Source organism: Lethenteron reissneri, unplaced genomic scaffold (genome assembly GCF_015708825.2).
Source record: "Lethenteron reissneri isolate LAM-NWPU_2019-01 unplaced genomic scaffold, ASM1570882v1 scaffold_1386, whole genome shotgun sequence".
In the NCBI taxonomy this organism is placed as follows: domain Eukaryota; kingdom Metazoa; phylum Chordata; class Hyperoartia; order Petromyzontiformes; family Petromyzontidae; genus Lethenteron; species Lethenteron reissneri.
The window spans coordinates 24935-43248 of record NW_026891098.1 but is presented as its reverse complement, the minus strand read 5'-3'; the positions used below and the strand labels follow the sequence as shown (position 1 = coordinate 43248).

The following is an 18314-nucleotide window of genomic DNA, read 5'->3' as shown; positions in this document are numbered from 1 at the left end:
TATAACATCGTGAATGCTTGGGAGCTTATTGGCTCTCGCTGCTGTTCAGAGATCTACCCAACACACAGGTCCACAAAGACTGGCCACTCGCTCTTACTCTGCAGGTTGAACCTAGGAACTGAGTGTTCAACTTCACATTCTTGTCATTAAAGGCCTGTGACAAAGGTGCATCTATTGGAGCGACATCGTCTCTGGCTTACACATCTACCGGGTCTCCATTTGACTTCGTGTTGTCTCAGAGGAAGTCCACCCACTCCTCCACTTCCACAAACTGCTGCTGGGAGTTGCCTCACTCTGCCTCACAGTCAGAATTCTCCTCCTGCTTCCAAGTTGCCTCCATCGATGTGAAGGTCCCATTTTGGAGTTGAATCTTCATCTTCACATTTTACCTTCACTTCTTCGCTCTTCACCATCACCTCTTCACATTTCACCTTCACCTCTTCATATTTCACCTTGATTTCTCTAAAAGTGTCCAAGCTGGGATTGTCGTCCGGTTTTGACTTTCACAAGCTGATTTCACACTCCACTCCTAGTGGACCTTGTGATGCTTGTGTGTTCTCTGGTGTCTTTGAAGATGTGCTGACTGTGCAAACGATATCCTGCACACATTGCACTTGAAGGGTTTCTCTCCCGTGTGAGTTCTCTGGTGTTTTACAAGAGTAGATGAATTTGAAAACGCCTTCTCACACACACTGCACTTGAAGGGTTTCTCTCCCGTGTGAGTTCTCTGGTGTTTTACAAGAGAAGATGACTCTGCAAACGCCCTCCCACACACACTGCACTTGAAGGGTTTCTCTCCCGTGTGTGTTCTCTGGTGTGTTACAAGAGTAGATGACTTTGCAAACGTCTTCCCACACACACTGCACTTGAAGGGTTTCTCTCCCGTGTGTGTTCTCTGGTGTGTTACAAGAGAAGATGACTTTGCAAACGCCTTCCCACACACACTGCACTTGAAGGGTTTCTCTCCCGTGTGTGTTCTCTGGTGTGCTACAAGAGTAGATGACTGTGCAAACGCCTTCCCACACACACCGCACTTGAAGGGTTTCTCTCCTGTGTGTGTTCTCTGGTGTGTTACAAGAGTAGATGAAAGTGCAAACGCCTTCCCACACACGCTGCACTTGAAGGGTTTCTCTCCTGTGTGAGTTCTCTGGTGCCGTGTAAAATGTCCAGGACAATCCGTGCTGTATGCACACCGGTCGCATTGATGCCTTTTTGCACCGAGCCGCGCCGAGTGCCTTTGCTCCATCAGACCAATTCTGCAGAGGAAGCGACAGCTGCAGACAGAAAAAGAATATCCACACCATCTACACGTCAGTATCGAGACACAGCGGAATGCATATATACACAGTCACACGTGACTTACACGTCTATACTTATTCATATATTCATGATGTAGTGAAACAGTTTCCCAAATTCATCACACAGGCTGTTATTGAACACAACGAGAGGGTGAATGGTCATAAATATGCCTGGAAGCCCTCGTATCTTCAAAATGAATGTGAACCCAAAACTCCGAGCACACAATTTCGGCTGTCTGGCTACAAAATAAAAATGTATAAGAACTAAATTCAGCTGACATAGCAAAGGGTGTTGAAAACAATCCTATTTGTGTTATGCAGAAATGCGTAAATTAATACTGGTAGGAACCTCCTGGTTACACCAGCCCACAGGGGATTGTTGTGTCCGTCGTGAAGGGAGGGGCTGGGTGGAGAGGGGCTGGTCACCCCGTGGTGCCCTTATAAAACTCAACGTTTCACCTACTCACGCCGGCTTGTGCCCGCCCTCACAGTCGGCATATTTGCGGAATACACCACGCCGCCGTTGACCCTGCAGGCCATTGAGCGAGCAACCCGACGTTCCTACCAGCTCCCTCCGCAGCAGCAGGAATGTTGTTCAGTGGCAACTTAGCGGTGTGAAGCCAGGCTCAGATGTCCTTGAATGATGGGATGAACAGATCTGACGTCAGCTGCTGCACGTGTGTGTGCTGTGCTAACTTCCTGCTTCCACTCTTATAAAGAGTTCCAGAGGAAAACTAAAATAAACTATTGTTTTGTTACAACCTCCGTGTTCATCAGAGTCAATATACTTTACACTGTCACACACTGCCCGGGTTTCCCCTCCACATTCAGCGTCTTTGACAGACAGACATTGACACACGTAGTCTTGGTTCTTTCGGTAAAGTCACGTAGATAGGAAATAAAAATAACAGATCATGAAATTAAATTTAAAAAATACCACTTGTGTGGCGATCGAAACGTCGTGGGTTTATTCTTTATTTGCAATTTTTAAATTTTATTTAACATTATTATCTGTTATTCTTTTTAATCTCCGTGACTTCACCGAAATAACCAAGAATATGAATTGCTGCAGTCACGAAAGTTTTAAGTCAAAACACCGAGACACACGTTGACAAAACCCACCTTGTTGTTGTTGTGGGCAGGTAGCTTCTGTAAACAAGAGCGGTACAGCAGCTCAGGCGGGCTTGGGCTGGTAAAAAAACGAAAAAAACTGCGTTAATATCTACAATAAACCAAAGTGACAAAGTAGCGAGCCGCGTGAAGACAAATTAAACTTAAGGGAGGGAATTAAAGCAAACGCGACCAGGCGAGGGCAGGAGGCAAGGCCCCGCGTGTCTAGGCCCCGCGTTGTAAAGTTCCAACTTGGACATCGATTCACAAGCTGCTGCTGCTGCTCTATTGGCATCCCTACGAGAGAGAGAGCGAGGCTCTACCTTGGTAAACAACAACAACAACCACAACAACAACCACAACAACAACAACCACCACGATGAGAATTTCTCACCTCGGATTTCACTGCACGCGCGGAGCGACAGCTTCTTGTGACCTCGTGACGTCACGCGGTAGTAGGTGACATGACGTCACTTCCTGGGTACGTATGAATAAATTATGTTAATGAGACCGTCGCAATATACTGGTGACGTCTTTAACGAACTCTTTATGTTAATGAGCCGCCAGTCACTGGTCGTGGCTTTGCCCAAATAAGGATTGGCAACTGGAACGATGTCTGCAGTGACCGAGGCGGAGGTGACGTCACGTTCAAGAGCGCGGGGGACGGGGGGAGGGGGGTGACATCCTTGGCGACATGACGTCACTAGCGAGGTACACCTCCCCTGGTGTTTCACGCGGATGACGTAATGCTGAGTGGTGACGTCACAGAGCGGGGTTGGAGTTTAAGTTGATTTAGATCCATTTTCATTGCTCCATCTCTTGAACAGAGACCCCTTGGGTGTGTGAGCTCAGCAACTACAACGTGGACATTATTATGTGTGCGCAGTGTGTGTGTGTACACTGTGTGTGTACACAGTGTGTGTACACAGTGTGTGTGTGTGTGTACACTCTGTGTCTGTACACAGTGTGTGTGTGTACATTGTGTGTGTATACTGTGTGTACATTGCGTGTGTGTGTACACTGTGCGTGTGTACACTGTGTGTGTACACTGTGCGTGTGTGTACACTGTGTGTGTACACTGTGCGTGTGTACACTGTGTGTGTGCACTGTGTGTGTACACAATGCACACACACCGTGTACACACTGTGTGTACACGGTGTGTGTACATTGTGTACGTACAGTGTGTGTTACATGTACGCACACAATCAGACAAGTATTCATTCTAAATTATTGACAGGCATATGCACAAAATTGAATTAGTGCAGTGAAATATACTGCATCAGATAACATCTTATTCTCTGGTTTTTTCAGTAAAGTCACGTAGAACGAAATTTAATAGAAAACGACGTTTCGATTGGAACACAAGCAACCATCGTCAGGTACAACAAGTGAATGAGAAAACAAACATAGTGAACTTAGAAATATAATGCAACACAACACAAGAGTCAGCCAACACAAGTCAACACCCTACCTGGTGGATTACATTCTTCCAAAATTGAATAATTTAGTTTAGATAACATCTTATTAACAAGGAGCTATTTAAAGAATGCACTCTCTACTGAACAGTGGATGTGAAACACACAATTGTGCAATTCAAAACGAGTAGGCCTTTGCATGTTGGCGTCTGGGTCAAAAATGTAGCAAATTCTAAACATTACCTACAAACTCCACAACTGAGATGACAGATCAACCATCGCCCCTGTTGTATCTATGCCCTGTTTTCCGTTATTAATATTAAGAATAATTAAGAAAAAAAATTATTTTTGTTTTTATTATATCTATATATATATATTTTTTAATAATGAGGACGGCTCACTTCTCCTCACGGGCACACCGGGAGTCCATGAGACATGGAGGGCGGTTGAAATGATAGGAATTCGGTCACGAAGAGGTCATAGACATTCAGACGGACAAAAAGATGTATGGACTAAACCTCCCAAGACATCTGGAGATGTACAGATAAGGTGCAGAGTAAATAACGGTTGAAACTTCGCGTTTTCTTAACGTTTTCCGCACCGAAAAGTAGAAACTTAACAAAGATAATTAACCAACAAACAATAATATTTTTACTATTATTATATGTTTCCTACTTACACGACCTTCCAAAAAAACTAAAGAGTACGAATTCCAGAAAGCTTAAGTGCATGTGCACTTAACCTCAGGACATAAAAAAATTAACTCAGAATAAAACACCAATCTCTGGAGAACTAAACTTGGCGAAGCCCAAAATAATAATGTGACGAGGATCATGGCGAATATTCATTAAACATAGACGAATGATAACCCCGATACCAAGACCGAAGGAACTCATAAAATATAATTCAAGAATAAATGTAACACACAGGACCACATACATGTATTGCAAACATCTCCTCGACCACCTTTGTCTTCCAGCGGGGTCTGACCTCAGAATGACCCACCCAGGGTAAGCAAGGAGGGAGCAAAAAGGTCACAAAGGGGGGGGGGGTTTGTGCTGACATTGGTTGTTTTCTCTCGCAAGAGACGCGGAAAAAGGAGTGGATGCTCGCGTGTTTGAGTTAAGCACGGCCGTCTTTGTCTCCCCGCAGCACAAACAGATGGCCCATGAATACTTGGAGGGTTAGGAAGGTCACGAGGAGGGGACGCGGTGATGTCTGCTTATTCTCGCACTGTTTTAGGTTGTTTGTCTCTCGCAAAAGAAAGAGGAGGGTGATCGCGTTTTGAGCACAAACAGCAAGATTTGCACACGCAAGCAAAATAACATTCCCCACCCCTCCTCCCAGAATGGTTACACCGCTGGGTCTTTACTAATAAACACGCACACGACACACGAAACACACGAACGCAGATGTGTTCAACCCACAGAAAGATATATGACGGCCTTCAAACAACTCGGGAAGATTGAGTGGATTTTCTGAATATAAGCCGGGGAAAAATCCATTCAACTCAGATCGTCAGGGGCTCTGGCCCCCATCACAGATCTCCAGGGCTTCGGCTCCATCTCTTCTCGTCGCCGCCAACGAAGAAGCTTTTCGTCATCCAGAAGGACGAGGTTCGCGCGGTGCCGAGGCATCGCCTATCGCATACGAGTGTACGAGCCCAGCTCCCTTGCCGTGTCACCACGCCGAGGTGCATCGCCTGCCGCACACGAGTGTACGAGCCCAGCTCTCTTGCCGTGTCACCACGCCGAGGTGCATCGCCTGACCACGCAAACGAGCGTGGCCGCGCCGTCAGTCATCGTACGGGGTCAGCCGAGGGAGGAGTCGGAAAGCGAGCCGCTCACCCTCTCACCGCAGCTGCGCAAGCCAGAGGGTCCTTCTCCGAAAGTCGTTCGTACCCACAACTTTCCCCACCAATAGACCCACACACGCACGCATCGACGCCCCACTCACCTGTGAGACTATCCCATCTAGTTCACCCTTACCATCGTATCAACCCTAGTCAATTATCAGAAGACTGATTATCAACTACATGAACCATCAGCTGGCCATGAGGAATCGCGGCCCATCGAGTGATTAAGAGTCCGTCGGTTATAAGAGTGAGGTTATTCTCCTTGCCTTTTTCTTTTGTCCCGTTCATCGCATAGGCGATCAATAGATTCGTCGAGGCAAACTCAAACTCTCGGAATCCTCATTACGAATCGACCCATATATATATAGAGAGAATATCTTGTCAAATCGGTTTTCTTTGTCAGAGAATCTCGCTGAGGAATTAATCAAAGCAGAGCCGATATTCCCTCTCACCACACGCATCCACCCACCCTGGTCTCAAACATTTCGTTAAAAAGGATTTTAGACTTGCCGATGAATCTATTGACATATACTTTCGCCTCTGGGATACAATAAGTGCTTTTTATTACCGCCATATGAAGTGTGTCATGCTTGTTATCAAACTCGGCCAGTCGCCGATTGTGATCGATACATGGGTGAACTAATGAAATGCCTGGTGGAAAGGTAGAGGTTACGACTGTTAGGAGGGTTTTGAGTTATTCAATTTAGTTAAATACATAGTCTCGCAAATGCATAAGTGTTTGGTTATTCATATTAATCGAATGTATAGTCTCGCAAATGCATAAGAGTTTATTCATTCATTTTAGTCAAATGCATAATATCGTAATTGCATAAGAATTTTAGTTATCCATATTAATCGAATGCATAATATCGCAAATGTATAAGAGTTTGGTTATTCATGAATTATTGACGCATGTTTGACCTGCATGATAGAATGTCACATGCTTGTTAGAATAAATTGCTTCACACCAACTGTTCGAGTGCTTCTTTCCAAGTCCATGCAAAACTGTCTTATTCTTGACAACTGTATCCTGTGATGAGATCTGAAACTGGTGACCTGAAATATCATAACACACACTAAGATAATCGGTAAACGTTTAATCGATGATAATCGTGTTATCCTGATTGATATAACTCTGGATAAACGAAGCTGAGCCTAATTATCACAACTGCACACATTAACATAACCGCAAGCCTCCGCATAAATTACTACGATTATCATAATTTATGCATATAAATTACACGCATTATCATAATTTATGCATGTTAATACACACACTATCATAATTAATGCAATTTGCGCATTTTTCGGAAAATTATTAATTTTTATTATTTTTATCAAAATTTCATAACCCGACACATACAACACCATGACAATGCCTGCTTCTGTATATTTGGAGTTTGCGTGTCTCTCTCATCATCACGGTGGCTATGAGATGTTAACTACCTCGCCGGGTGTACAGGAGGTCGTGAGTTCCATCCCGACAGGCTAAAATAACCCCTGCCCCGATTAAACCCGGGTATAGTTTGGCCCAGTCCAGAGTATACCCGGGGGGGGGGGGGGGGATGAAGTCTCCAAGGCTAAACTAGACCCCCCGGGGGTTTAAACTCGACTGGGCCAGACCATACCGCTCCAGGCCAGACTCTGCCCATGTGAAAGTTCAAAGGCAATTATCCAGACAGAGAACAGGCGACAACGAACTGCAATCGATATCTAAAACGCGTACGCGTGGAAGTAAGAATCTAAATTTGATCAATTGAAGCATTTTTAGGGTTCAGGGGTTATTATTAAAGTTTTTTTCTGGTTGAAGCAGTCAAAGTCGATGTGTTTACAGTTTAAAATAAAATGTTGGAAAAATTTAGTAATTCACGTGTATATCGCTCAACGCCATTACTATCACGGGGGTATGATTTGGCCTAGAGGGGCATCATTTGGCCTAGGCCATAATATACCCGGCTATAATCTAGCCTAGGCCGTTTAGACCCCGGGTATACTACACCTGTGGGTATACTACGGCCTGTGGGTATACTACGGCATTTGGGTATACTCCGGCCTCTTACACCGGGTAAAGTCTCGTAATTGGAATGACCATTGTCAGCCGTGATTGATCTACGGCTGAATGAAAGCCTCCCCAGCTATCGTCATCTCTCAAGATCCCAACACAGGATTATGTCACGTTGACAAAAGACAAATAGTTCACTGCAGTCACGAAAGCTTTCAATCAAAAGATGCACACATTTATTTAAAAGCAAACGGGCATGTGTGGATACTACCCTTTGACCTGTATCACAAGAACAACGGGTCTCACCTGAGTGATCTGTACAGGTTACTTCCAAAAACACAAACTTTGTCCTAACATCACTTATTCAATGTTTGACCCTTATAAATAAAATGTTGCATGTACACAAAATCAGTGTTCATTCTAAATTATTGACAGACATTTTCCATTTTAACAAAATGTAATTACTGCAGTGAAATATACTGCACCAGGTTAAGCTATTTCAAATAATTATGCACCGTCTGCTTAACAGTGGATGTAAAACATACTATTGTGTCATTCAAAACGAGTAGGCCATTGCATGCTTGCGTCTCGAGTCAAAATGTAGCAAATTCTCAACATTACCGACAAATTACACAACTGAGATGAAACATCATCGCCCCCTACTGACAGGCTCTTGTTCACACACTCTTTGGTTCTTTCAGTAAAGTCATGTCAGTAGCAAAAATAATAGTAGATCAGGAAGTTTAGATCGTAACACAGGGATCTACCCAACCCACAGGGAACACAAAGACTGGCCGCTCACTCTTACTCTGCAGGTTGAACCCAGGAACTGAGTGTTCAACTTCACATTATTTTCATTAAAGGCCCGTGACAAAGGAGCATCTATTGGAGCGACGTGTCAAGCTGACACATCTACCGGGTCTCCCTTTGACTTTGTGTTTTCTAAGAAGTTCATCCACACCTCCACCTCCACAAACTGCTGGGAGTTGCCTCACTCTGCCTCACAGTCAGAATTCCCCTCCTGCTTCACGTTGCCTCCATCAATGTGAAGGTCCCATTTTGCAGTATAATCTTCATCTTCACATTTTACCATCACTTCTTCACTCTTCACCATCACTTCTTTGCTCTTCACCATCACCTCTTCACATTTCACCTCGATACCTTTAAGTGTCCAAGCTGGGATTTTCCTCCAGTTATTGTTTGATGAGGGATGGGCTCATTGCGGCACTTTGACTTTCACAAGCTGATTTCAGACTCCACTCCTTGCAGATCTTCTGATGCTTGTGTGTTCTCTGGTGTACTTGAAGATTTGATGACCGTGCAAACGCCTTCCCGCCAAGTGCACCTGAAGGGTTTCTCTCCTGTGTGTGTTCTCTGGTGTCTTACAAGAGTAGATGAATCCACAAACGCTTTCCCACACACACGGCACTTGAAGTGTTTCTCTCCCGCGTGTATTCTCTCGTGTCTTTGAAGATGTTCTGACCGTGTAAACGCCTTACCGCAAAGAAAGCACCTGAAGGGTTTCTCTCCCGTGTGTGTTCTCTGGTGATTTTTAAGAGCAGATGACTGTGAAAATGCCTTGCTACACACAGTGCACTTGAAGAGTTTCTCTCCTGTGTGTGTTCTCTGATGATTTTTAAGAGTAGATGACTGACAAAATGCCTTCCCACACACAGTGCACTTGAAGGGTTTCTCTCCTGTGTGTGTTCTCTGGTGGGCCTGAACAACGGATGCTTGTGCAAACGCCTTCCCGCAAATCGTGCACCTGAAAGGTTTCACTCCAGTGTGTGTTCTCTGGTGTATTACAATATTATGTGACTGTGAAAATGCCTTCCCACACACACTGCACTTGAAGGGTTTCTCTCCCGTGTGTGTTCTCTGGTGTCTTTGAAGAGTTTGTGACTTTGCAAACGTTTTCCCGCACAGAAAGCACCTGAAGGGTTTCTCTCCTGTGTGTGTTCTCTTGTGATTTTCAAGATGATACGACTGTGAAAATGCCATGCTACACACACTGCACTTGAAGGGTTTCTCTCCCGTGTGTGTTCTCTGGTGTTTTTTAAGAACAGATGACAGTGGAAATGCCTTCCCACACACAGTGCACTTGAAGGGTTTCTCTCCTGTGTGTGTTCTCTGGTGCTGTGTCAAATTTCCAGTGCGATCCGTGCTGTATGCACTCTGGTCGCATTGTTGCCTTGCCGTACCGAGCTGTGCTGACTGCCTTTGCTCCATTAGACCAATTCTGCAGAGGAAGCGTCGAAGGAAGCGTCAGCTGCAGACAGATAATAGGAATGTCCACACCATTCTAGATTTGAAGCTTTCGTGACTGCAAGGATTCATATTCTTAGGTTTTTTCGGTAAAGTCACGTAGGTAAAAAATTTAAATTAAAGTAAAAATAAACAAATTAAAAAATTCACGACGTTTCGGAAGCAACACAAGCCTCCGTCTTCAGGTGGAACCGTCACAGCCACGACAGCTGTATCAAGTAAAAAAAGAAATACAAAAAAAAATACAGCTGTCGTGGCTGTGACGTTTCCACCTGAAGACGGAGGCTTGTGTTGCTTCCGAAACGTCGTGAATTTTTTAATTTGTTTTATTTTACTTTTATTAATTTACATTTTTTACCTACGTGACTTTACCGAAAAAAACCTAAGAATATATCCACTCCGGTATCGAGGCACAGAAGAACGCATACGTACAGTCACACTTGACTTACACGTCTATACTTATTCATATATTCATGATGTAGTAAAAACGTTTCTCAAATTCATCACACGGGCTGTGATGGCACACAATGAGAGGGCAAGTGGTCATAAATATGCCTGGGAGCCCTCGTATCTTAAAAATGAATGTTAACCCAAAACTCCGAGCACACAATTTCGGCTGTCTGGCTACAAAAGGAATATGTATAAAAGCTAAATTCAGCTGACATTGCAAAGGGTGTTGAAAACAATTCTATTTGTGCTATGCAGAAATGCATAAATTAACGTTCAATCACAACTTAGATGTCCTTGAATGCTGGGATGAACTGATCCGAATTCAGCTGCATGTGCTTCCAGAGGGAAACAAAAATAAACTATTGTTTTGATATAACCTCAGTGTTCAACAGAGTTAATCGACTTTACTGCGAACACAAACTTTACACTGTCACACACTGTCATGGGTAAACAAGTAGTGGTTTGACCAGAACCATGCCTGGCCACCTTCATCTGCTCAGAATAAATGATTCCTCACTCCACCAAGTAATTAATTGAGGATCAATCAACATAGCCGAGGCTAACTGGAGTTTGTGTGTCTCTCTCTCTCCGTGGTGAGATGTTAACTACCTCACCTGGTATGCAGGAAGTCGTGGGTTCGATCCCGGCCTTGGCGCCTGCTGCTGCTGTATATTTGGAGTTTGCGTGTCTCTCTCTCCGTGGTCGCGTGGATTTTCCTCCGGATCTCCCGGGTTTGCCCTCCACATTTAGAGTCAACATCAGCACGAGTTTAGCGTCTTTGACCGATACACATTTCCACACGTATTCTTGGTTCTTTCGGTAAAGTTACGGAGGTAGAAAATATCAATAATAGATAATAAAATTAAATAAAATAAAGACCACTTGTGTTGCGATCGAAACGTCGTGTTTTTTTTCTTTATTTACAATTTAATAATTTTTATTTCATCATGTTATTTTTATTACATTTTCTGTCTAAGTGACTTTACCGAAAGAACCAAGAATATGAATTCCTGCAGTCACGAAAGTTTTAAGTCAACACATTCACACGCAAGTTCACAAAGCCTCACCTTGCGTTGTGGGCAGGTAGCTTCTGAGAACAAGAGCGGTAGAGCAGCTCAAGCCGGCTTGGCCTGGTAACAAAAAATGAAAAATAGAAACTGCATGAATATTTACAGTGAGGGAAAAAAGTATTTGATCCCCTGCTGATTTTGTACGTTTGCCCACTGACAAAGAAATGATCAGTCTATAATTTTAATGATATGTTTATTTGAACAGTGAGAGACAGAATAACAAAAAAATCCAGAAAAACGCACGTCAAAAATGTTATAAATTGATTTGCATTTTAATGGCGGAAATGAGTATTTGACCCCCTCTCAATCAGAAAGATTTCTGGCTCCCAGGTGTCTTTTATACAGGTAACGAGTTGAGATTAGGAGCACACTCTTAAAGGGAGTGCTCCTAATCTTAGCTTGTTACCTGTATAAAAGACACCTGTTCACAGAAGCAATCAATCAGATTCCAAACTCTCCACCATGGCTAAGACCAAAGAGCTCTCCAAGGATGTCAGGGACAAGATTGTAGACCTGCACAAGGCTGGAATGGGCTACAAGACCCTCACCAAGCACCTTGGTGAGGTGACAACAGTTGGTGCGATTATTCGTAAATGGAAGAAACACACAAGAACTGTCAATCTCCCTCGGCCTGGGGTTCCATGCAAGATCTCACCTCGTGGAGTTGCAATGATCATGAGAACAGTGAGGAATCAGCCCAGAACTACACGGGAGGATCTTGTCAATGATCTCAAGGCAGCTGGGACCATAGTCACCAAGAAAACAGTTGGTAACACACTACGCCGTGAAGGACTGAAATCCTGCAGCGCCCGCAAGGTCCCCCTGCTCAAGAAAGCACATATACATGGCCGTCTGAAGTTTGCCAATGAACATCTGAATGATTCAAAGGACAACTGGGTGAAAGTGTTGTTGTCAGATTAGACCAAAATGGAGCTCTTTGGCATCAACTCAACTCGCAGTGTTTGGAGGAGGAATGCTGCCTATGACCCCAAGAACACCATCCCCACCGTCAAATATGGAGGTGGAAACATTATGTTTTGGGGGTGTTTTTCTGCTAAGGGGACAGGACAACTTCACCGCATCAAAGGGACAATGGACGGGGCCATGTCCCGTCAAATCTTGGGTGAGAACCTCCTTCCCTCAGCCAGGGCATTGAAAATGGGTCGTGGAAGGGGTATTCCAGCATGATAATGACCAAAAAAACACAGCCCAAGGCAACAAAGGAGCAGCTCAAGAATAAGCACATTAAGGTCCTGGAGTGGCCTAGCCAGTCTCCAGACCTTAATCCCATAGAAAATCTGTGGAGGGAGCTGAAGGTTCGAGTTGCCAAACGTCAGCCTCGAAACCTTAATGACTTGGAGAAGATCTGCAAAGAGGAGTGGTGGTACAAAATCCCTCCCGAGATGTGTGCAAACCTGGTGGCCAACATAAAGAAACGTCTGACCTCTGTGATTGCCAACAAGGGTTTTGCCACCAAGTACTAAGTCATGTTTTGCTGAGGGGGTCAAATACTTATTTCCCTCATTAAAATGCAAATCAATTTATAACATTTTGACGCGTTTTTCTGGATTTTGTTGTTGTTATTCTGTCTCTCACTGTTCAAATAAACCTACCATTAAAATTATAGACTCATCATTTCATTGTCAGTGGGCAAACGTACACAATCAGCAGGGGATCAAATACTTTTTCTTGGTTCTTTCGGTAAAGTCACGTAGAAGGTAAGTAATAAAACAACAAAAATAAAACAATGAAATAATATAATAGTAATATAATTATTTTTATGTTTTATTTTTTATTATATTATTACTTCCCTTCTACGTGACGACTTTACCGGAAGAACCAAGAAATTGAATCCCTGCAGTCACGAAAGAAGCTTTAAATCTAAATTTAGATCAAATACTTGTCCCCTCACTGTAACAATAAAACAGAGTTACAAAGTGGCGAGCCGCGTGAAGACACATTAATTTAAACTCAGGCGAGGGCAGGAGGCAAGGCCCCGCGTGGCCAGGCCGCGCCTTGTGATGTTCCAACCTGGACATCGATTCCAATGCTACTCAATTGACATCCCTACGAGAGGCTCTACCTTGGTAAACAACAACCACAAACCACCACGAGAATTTATCACCTCAGATTTCAGAAAAAGCGTGGAGCGGGCAGCTTCCTGTTACCTCGTGACGTCACGCGGCAGCAGAAAGTGACATGACGTCACTTCCGGGATACAAGACACTCCCCTCCCACAGATTCAGCAGTGACCATCGCGGAGGTGACGTCACGCACCACAAGGGCGTGGTGGAGTGTGACGTCACAGAGCTGGATTGGAGTTTAAGTTTTTAGATTAAATTTCCATTGCTCCATCTCTTGAACAGAGACCCCTTGGGTGTGTGAGCTGAGCAACTACAACGTGGACATTATTGTGTGTGTACACAGTGAGTGTGTGTCTACATTGTGTGTGTGTACACAGTGTGTGTGTGTACACTGTGTGTATACTGTGTGTGTGTGCACAGTGTGTGTGTACACTGTGCGTGTGTGTACAGTGTGTGTGTGTACACTGTGTGTGTATACTGTGTGTGTGTGCACAGTGTGTGTGTACACTGTGTGTACACTGTGCGTGTGTGTGTACACTGTGTGTGTGTGTACAGTGTGTGTGTGTACACTGTGTGTGTGTGTGTACACTGTGTGTGTGTGTACTGTGCGTGTGTACACTGTGCGTGTGTACACTGTGTGTGTATACTGTGCGTGTGTACACTGTGCGTGTGTACACTGTGTGTGTACACACGCACACTGTACACAGTGTGTGTACACACACTATGTACACTGTGTGTGTGTACACTCTGTGTGTACACATTGTGTGTGTACACTGTGTGCACAGTGTGTGTACAGTGTGTGTACACTGTGAGCGTGTGTGTGTACAGTGTGTACACACACACACTGTGTACAGTGTGGGTGCACTGTGTACACTGTGTGTGCATTGTGTACGTACAGTGTGCGTTACATGTGTAGTAAGTTGATGAGGAGACGATGAGGAAGTTGAGACACACTGTTTATTAACTCCGGGACAGATACAATAGTTGAAGGGGTATCGGCCCCTTCACCCGTACTATGGGAAACCCACCCTAGTACTAAGCCCTCTGTCCTGTCCCCCAGTCCTCCTCTACTGGGCTACGGGAGGCTGACTGATCTGGCCCTGGCAAGCACAGATCTCGGCACCAGCTAACCAGCCTTGCCCTGATAAGGGCAGCGGTCTGGAAGCTCTTGGGCCGCGCCACTGGCTTACCCGGCTCGGCCCTTATAAGGACGGCGAGACCGGGGAGTCCCAGGGCCTAATCTCCGAGTCTTGGATCTTCACTGGTCAGCTTCGTGTCGAACTCCCCCGAGCTCTTTGGGTTCCACCTTTTATAGGGATCGCCTCCGAGGGCTGGGGGCGTGGGCAATAACTGATGCGGACGTCGGTGTGACCCCCCGTGTATGTGAGTGCCGACAGCCCTGTGTTTGTTGTCCGCCGTTTCTCCCGTAATAACCCCTACATCACCCCCCCCTGTACAGCTCGCAGCCGTCCCGGCTGCAACAATCCCTCAACCCCCAAGAATAAAGATTAACACCGTCAATACACGTGTGCCTCGTAACAGTAACAATAACAAGCGTAACATCAACCGATGGTTCCCTAAAAAAAAAAAAAACCCCCCACCCGGAACCGCAACACATATACAGAACGGTATAACAGCACATGCAATCAGCATATCGCGATCACACGCGTACATTGAAGCACAATAGCAAGCAAATCTGCAGGCGACCAACACACCATCAATCCCGTCGTAACTTTTCAACCACAACACAGTTATTCCCTCTCATGCAACGACCGCATCGCACACAGCACCTCGCAGCATAATACAGCCCAAAAAAAACATTTTTTTTTTTCAATTAAGCCCATCGCGCACGGTGACCCACGAGATGGTACAGCACAGGATACCCGACGCTCCCACGTTAATAATTAACTTTACCATCAAGATAACAACTCCACGCAGCAGCGCACACACTCCCTTTGAAACTCAGCAACCACAGCAGACTCTCCGTCCATTCCCAACACACGCACACACTTACATGGACAGCAAGCAACAAGCAGATAGCGTGGTCATCGTTATTACACACACATACAACCATTAAAAAAACATATATACAATGAGCGGGTTCCGCAGCAACGGAACACGCGCGGAAAGCTAATCATAACAACCGGCGCGTTTTGGCGCAAGTCCGTGCAGCGGGCCCGTCACAAGGGGCCGGCTTGGTAGAGTCGGTGGCAGGTGTCGCATCAGCAGGTGCCTGGTCGTCCGGTTTCCTGGACGTGCCAGCGCCGCCCCCCACGGGGGAGGCTGGCAGCCCAGAGGGCTTCAGTCCTGGGGCTCCTGAAGACGGGACAGTCATTAGTGGATCAGAGGCTGGCATCGATCCCGCCCCCCCGGAGTCAGAGGACTCCCCACATGTTCGGCCATTTACGTGGGAGGAAGCGTGCGGAGCAAAAAATGGCTTTAACCGTGAAGGGTGCACAAACCACCGACGCTTCCCCCACTTAATGCGCACACATTGAGGCCGCACAACCTGCACAATTTCAACGGGGCCCTTCCATGGTCGCAACAACTTAGCCGAGGTGGCCAATGGCACCTGAGGGCAGTGCAACCATGCTCGGTCGCCCGGGTGCCATTCGTGCGTGTGAGTCCGGCGCGACCGCAATCTCTCGTTTTGTTTCTGGCGAGAGTCAGAGTTTTGCATGGCCGCCTGCCGTGCCTCCGCCAAGCGAAGGATGTTAAATTTAACATGGTCGGCGATTTTCGACTTAGCATGAGGCGCGGCAATCGTCAGCTGAGTCGTGACAGGCGGGTCAACCTCGCGACCATACATAAAAAAAAATGGCGAGAACCCGGTCGCCGCGTGAGGAGCCATCCTGTATGCCGCCAGGACTCCCCCGATCCGTAGATCCCAATCGTTTTGGGACTCAGATACCTGGTGGGATAGCATGGACGTAAGAGTCCTATGCAAGCGTTCCACCATCCCATCCGTTTGTGGATGGTAAGGCGAGGTACGAACTTTCTTTGTACCCAGAAGGCCACATACCTCGTGTAAAAGGGTACTAGTGAAATTCTTTCCCTGATCGGTCAACAACCGTTCCGGAGCGCCTTTGTCGAGGACGTAGCCCTGAACAAAAGCCTCCGCAACGGCCGCTGCGGACTGGTTGGCGAGGGGCCAAGCCATAGGCCATCGCGTGAAATATTCCACGCCAACCAGCAGGTACTTATTACCCCTCGGCGTGGAAGGAAACGGTCCCAAAATATCAAGGGCGACCAGCTCGTTAACCCGGGTGACCGAAATGGACTGGAGCGGTGGACTGGCTCCCTTCGCCGGCGGCTTCCGTTGTGCACACTGGGTACAGGACCGCAGCAGATCGTCCACGTCTCTTGCCATGCCCGGCCAAAAGTAATTAAGCTGGAGCATGGCAAGTGTTTTGAGGGTACCCAGGTGCAGGAGCCGTTCATGAGCAGCCCATACAGCCCTACCCCTCAACGTGGAAGGCACCACCAGCCTGTGACGGCGGATCGTCCCGTCCCAATGCATGAGTAAGCCCTGGCACCACCCCCATGAGTCAACGCCCGACTTCCCTTGACCTGATCCTTCCGCGCGACGTCGTAGCGCCAGGAGGGTCGCATCATCCATTTGGAGGCGACCCCACTCAGTACTTGACAAGCCAAGTAGGGAATCACTCCCACCCTCCGAAATAGGACCAGCGTCCGAAGGAGTATCAACTGCGGCCGCAAGAACCCGATCCCGGCCGTCACTTGCCGATTTGCAACGGCCCGAACCCAAGAAACAAGTGCAATCCGGGGCGATCGGCAGGCGTGATAGGGCATCGGCGTTGGTGTGGCGAATCCCCTTCCGGTAAGTTGTCTCAAAATCGAAATCCTGCATGATCTCGAGCCATCGGGACAACTGCCCCGATGGCTGGTTAATTCGTAGGGCATACTGCAACGCTGCATGATCTGTACGGACGGTGAAATGCCGGCCGTACAGATATGGCCGGTACTGTTGGATAAAGAACACGATAGCCAACAGTTCGCGGCGGGTGACGCAGTACCGCTGCTCGGCCGGGGACAGTACTCTACTACCATAAGCCACAACGCGCTCCACGCCACCCACAATTTGTGACAGCACGCCTCCAATCCCGGTATTGCTTGCGTCCGTGTCGAGCACGAACGGCATGGAAAAATCGGGGTAGCTTAACGGCGGGGCCCCCACCAGGGCATCCCGAAGAGAGACAAAAGCGGCGTTCTCCACCGGCCCCCAATGAAATTTGACCCCTTTTGACGTCAAGGCATGTAGTGGCTTAGCGATGGAAGCAAAGTCCGCAACAAACCGGCGGTAATATGAAGCAAAGCCGATGAAGCTTCTAACCTCCCCCACCGAGGTGGGAATAGGCCAGGAGCTGACACAACGCGTTTTGGCGGGATCGGTTGAGATACCTGACCGGCCGACGATGTGACCCAAATATTTAACAGATTCGCGCAGCAAATGGCACTTTTGTGGCTTGAATTTCAAATTAGCAGCGCGCATTTTGAGAAAGACGGCCCGAAGCCTATCAAGGTGTTCCTCGAACGTCTTACTGAATACGATAACGTCATCCAGGTAAATCAAACACACCTCCCATTGCAAGCCAGCGAGGACCAATTCCATCAGGCGCTGGAACGTCGCGGGAGCAGAGTGTAATCCCATGGGTAAGCGATTGAATTGGAAGAGGCCGTGCGGCGTTCGGAAAGCTGTTTTGGGCCTGGATTCGTCGTCCAAGGGAAGTTGCCAAAATCCTGA

The 18314-nt window shown here is 46.6% G+C and overlaps 1 protein-coding gene across 1 annotated transcript; it reads right to left on the bottom strand.

Moving 5' to 3' along the window:
* Positions 1-94: 94 nt before the first annotated feature.
* LOC133362147 (gastrula zinc finger protein XlCGF71.1-like) lies at positions 95-2818 on the bottom strand. The gene is made up of 3 exons (XM_061581105.1): positions 2803-2818; positions 2421-2487; positions 95-1274 (listed from the first exon to the last, which is right to left on the bottom strand). Exon 3 carries the CDS (start codon positions 1244-1246, stop codon positions 530-532), a length of 717 nt encoding a protein of 238 aa, XP_061437089.1. The 5' UTR covers positions 1247-1274; positions 2421-2487; positions 2803-2818; the 3' UTR covers positions 95-529.
* Positions 2819-18314: the final 15496 nt, after the last annotated feature.

Excerpts from the sequence above, each read along its gene's own strand:
- LOC133362147 (XM_061581105.1), bottom strand. The coding sequence starts at position 1,246 with ATGGAGCAAAGGCACTCGGCGCGGCTCGGTGCAAAAAGGCATCAATGC.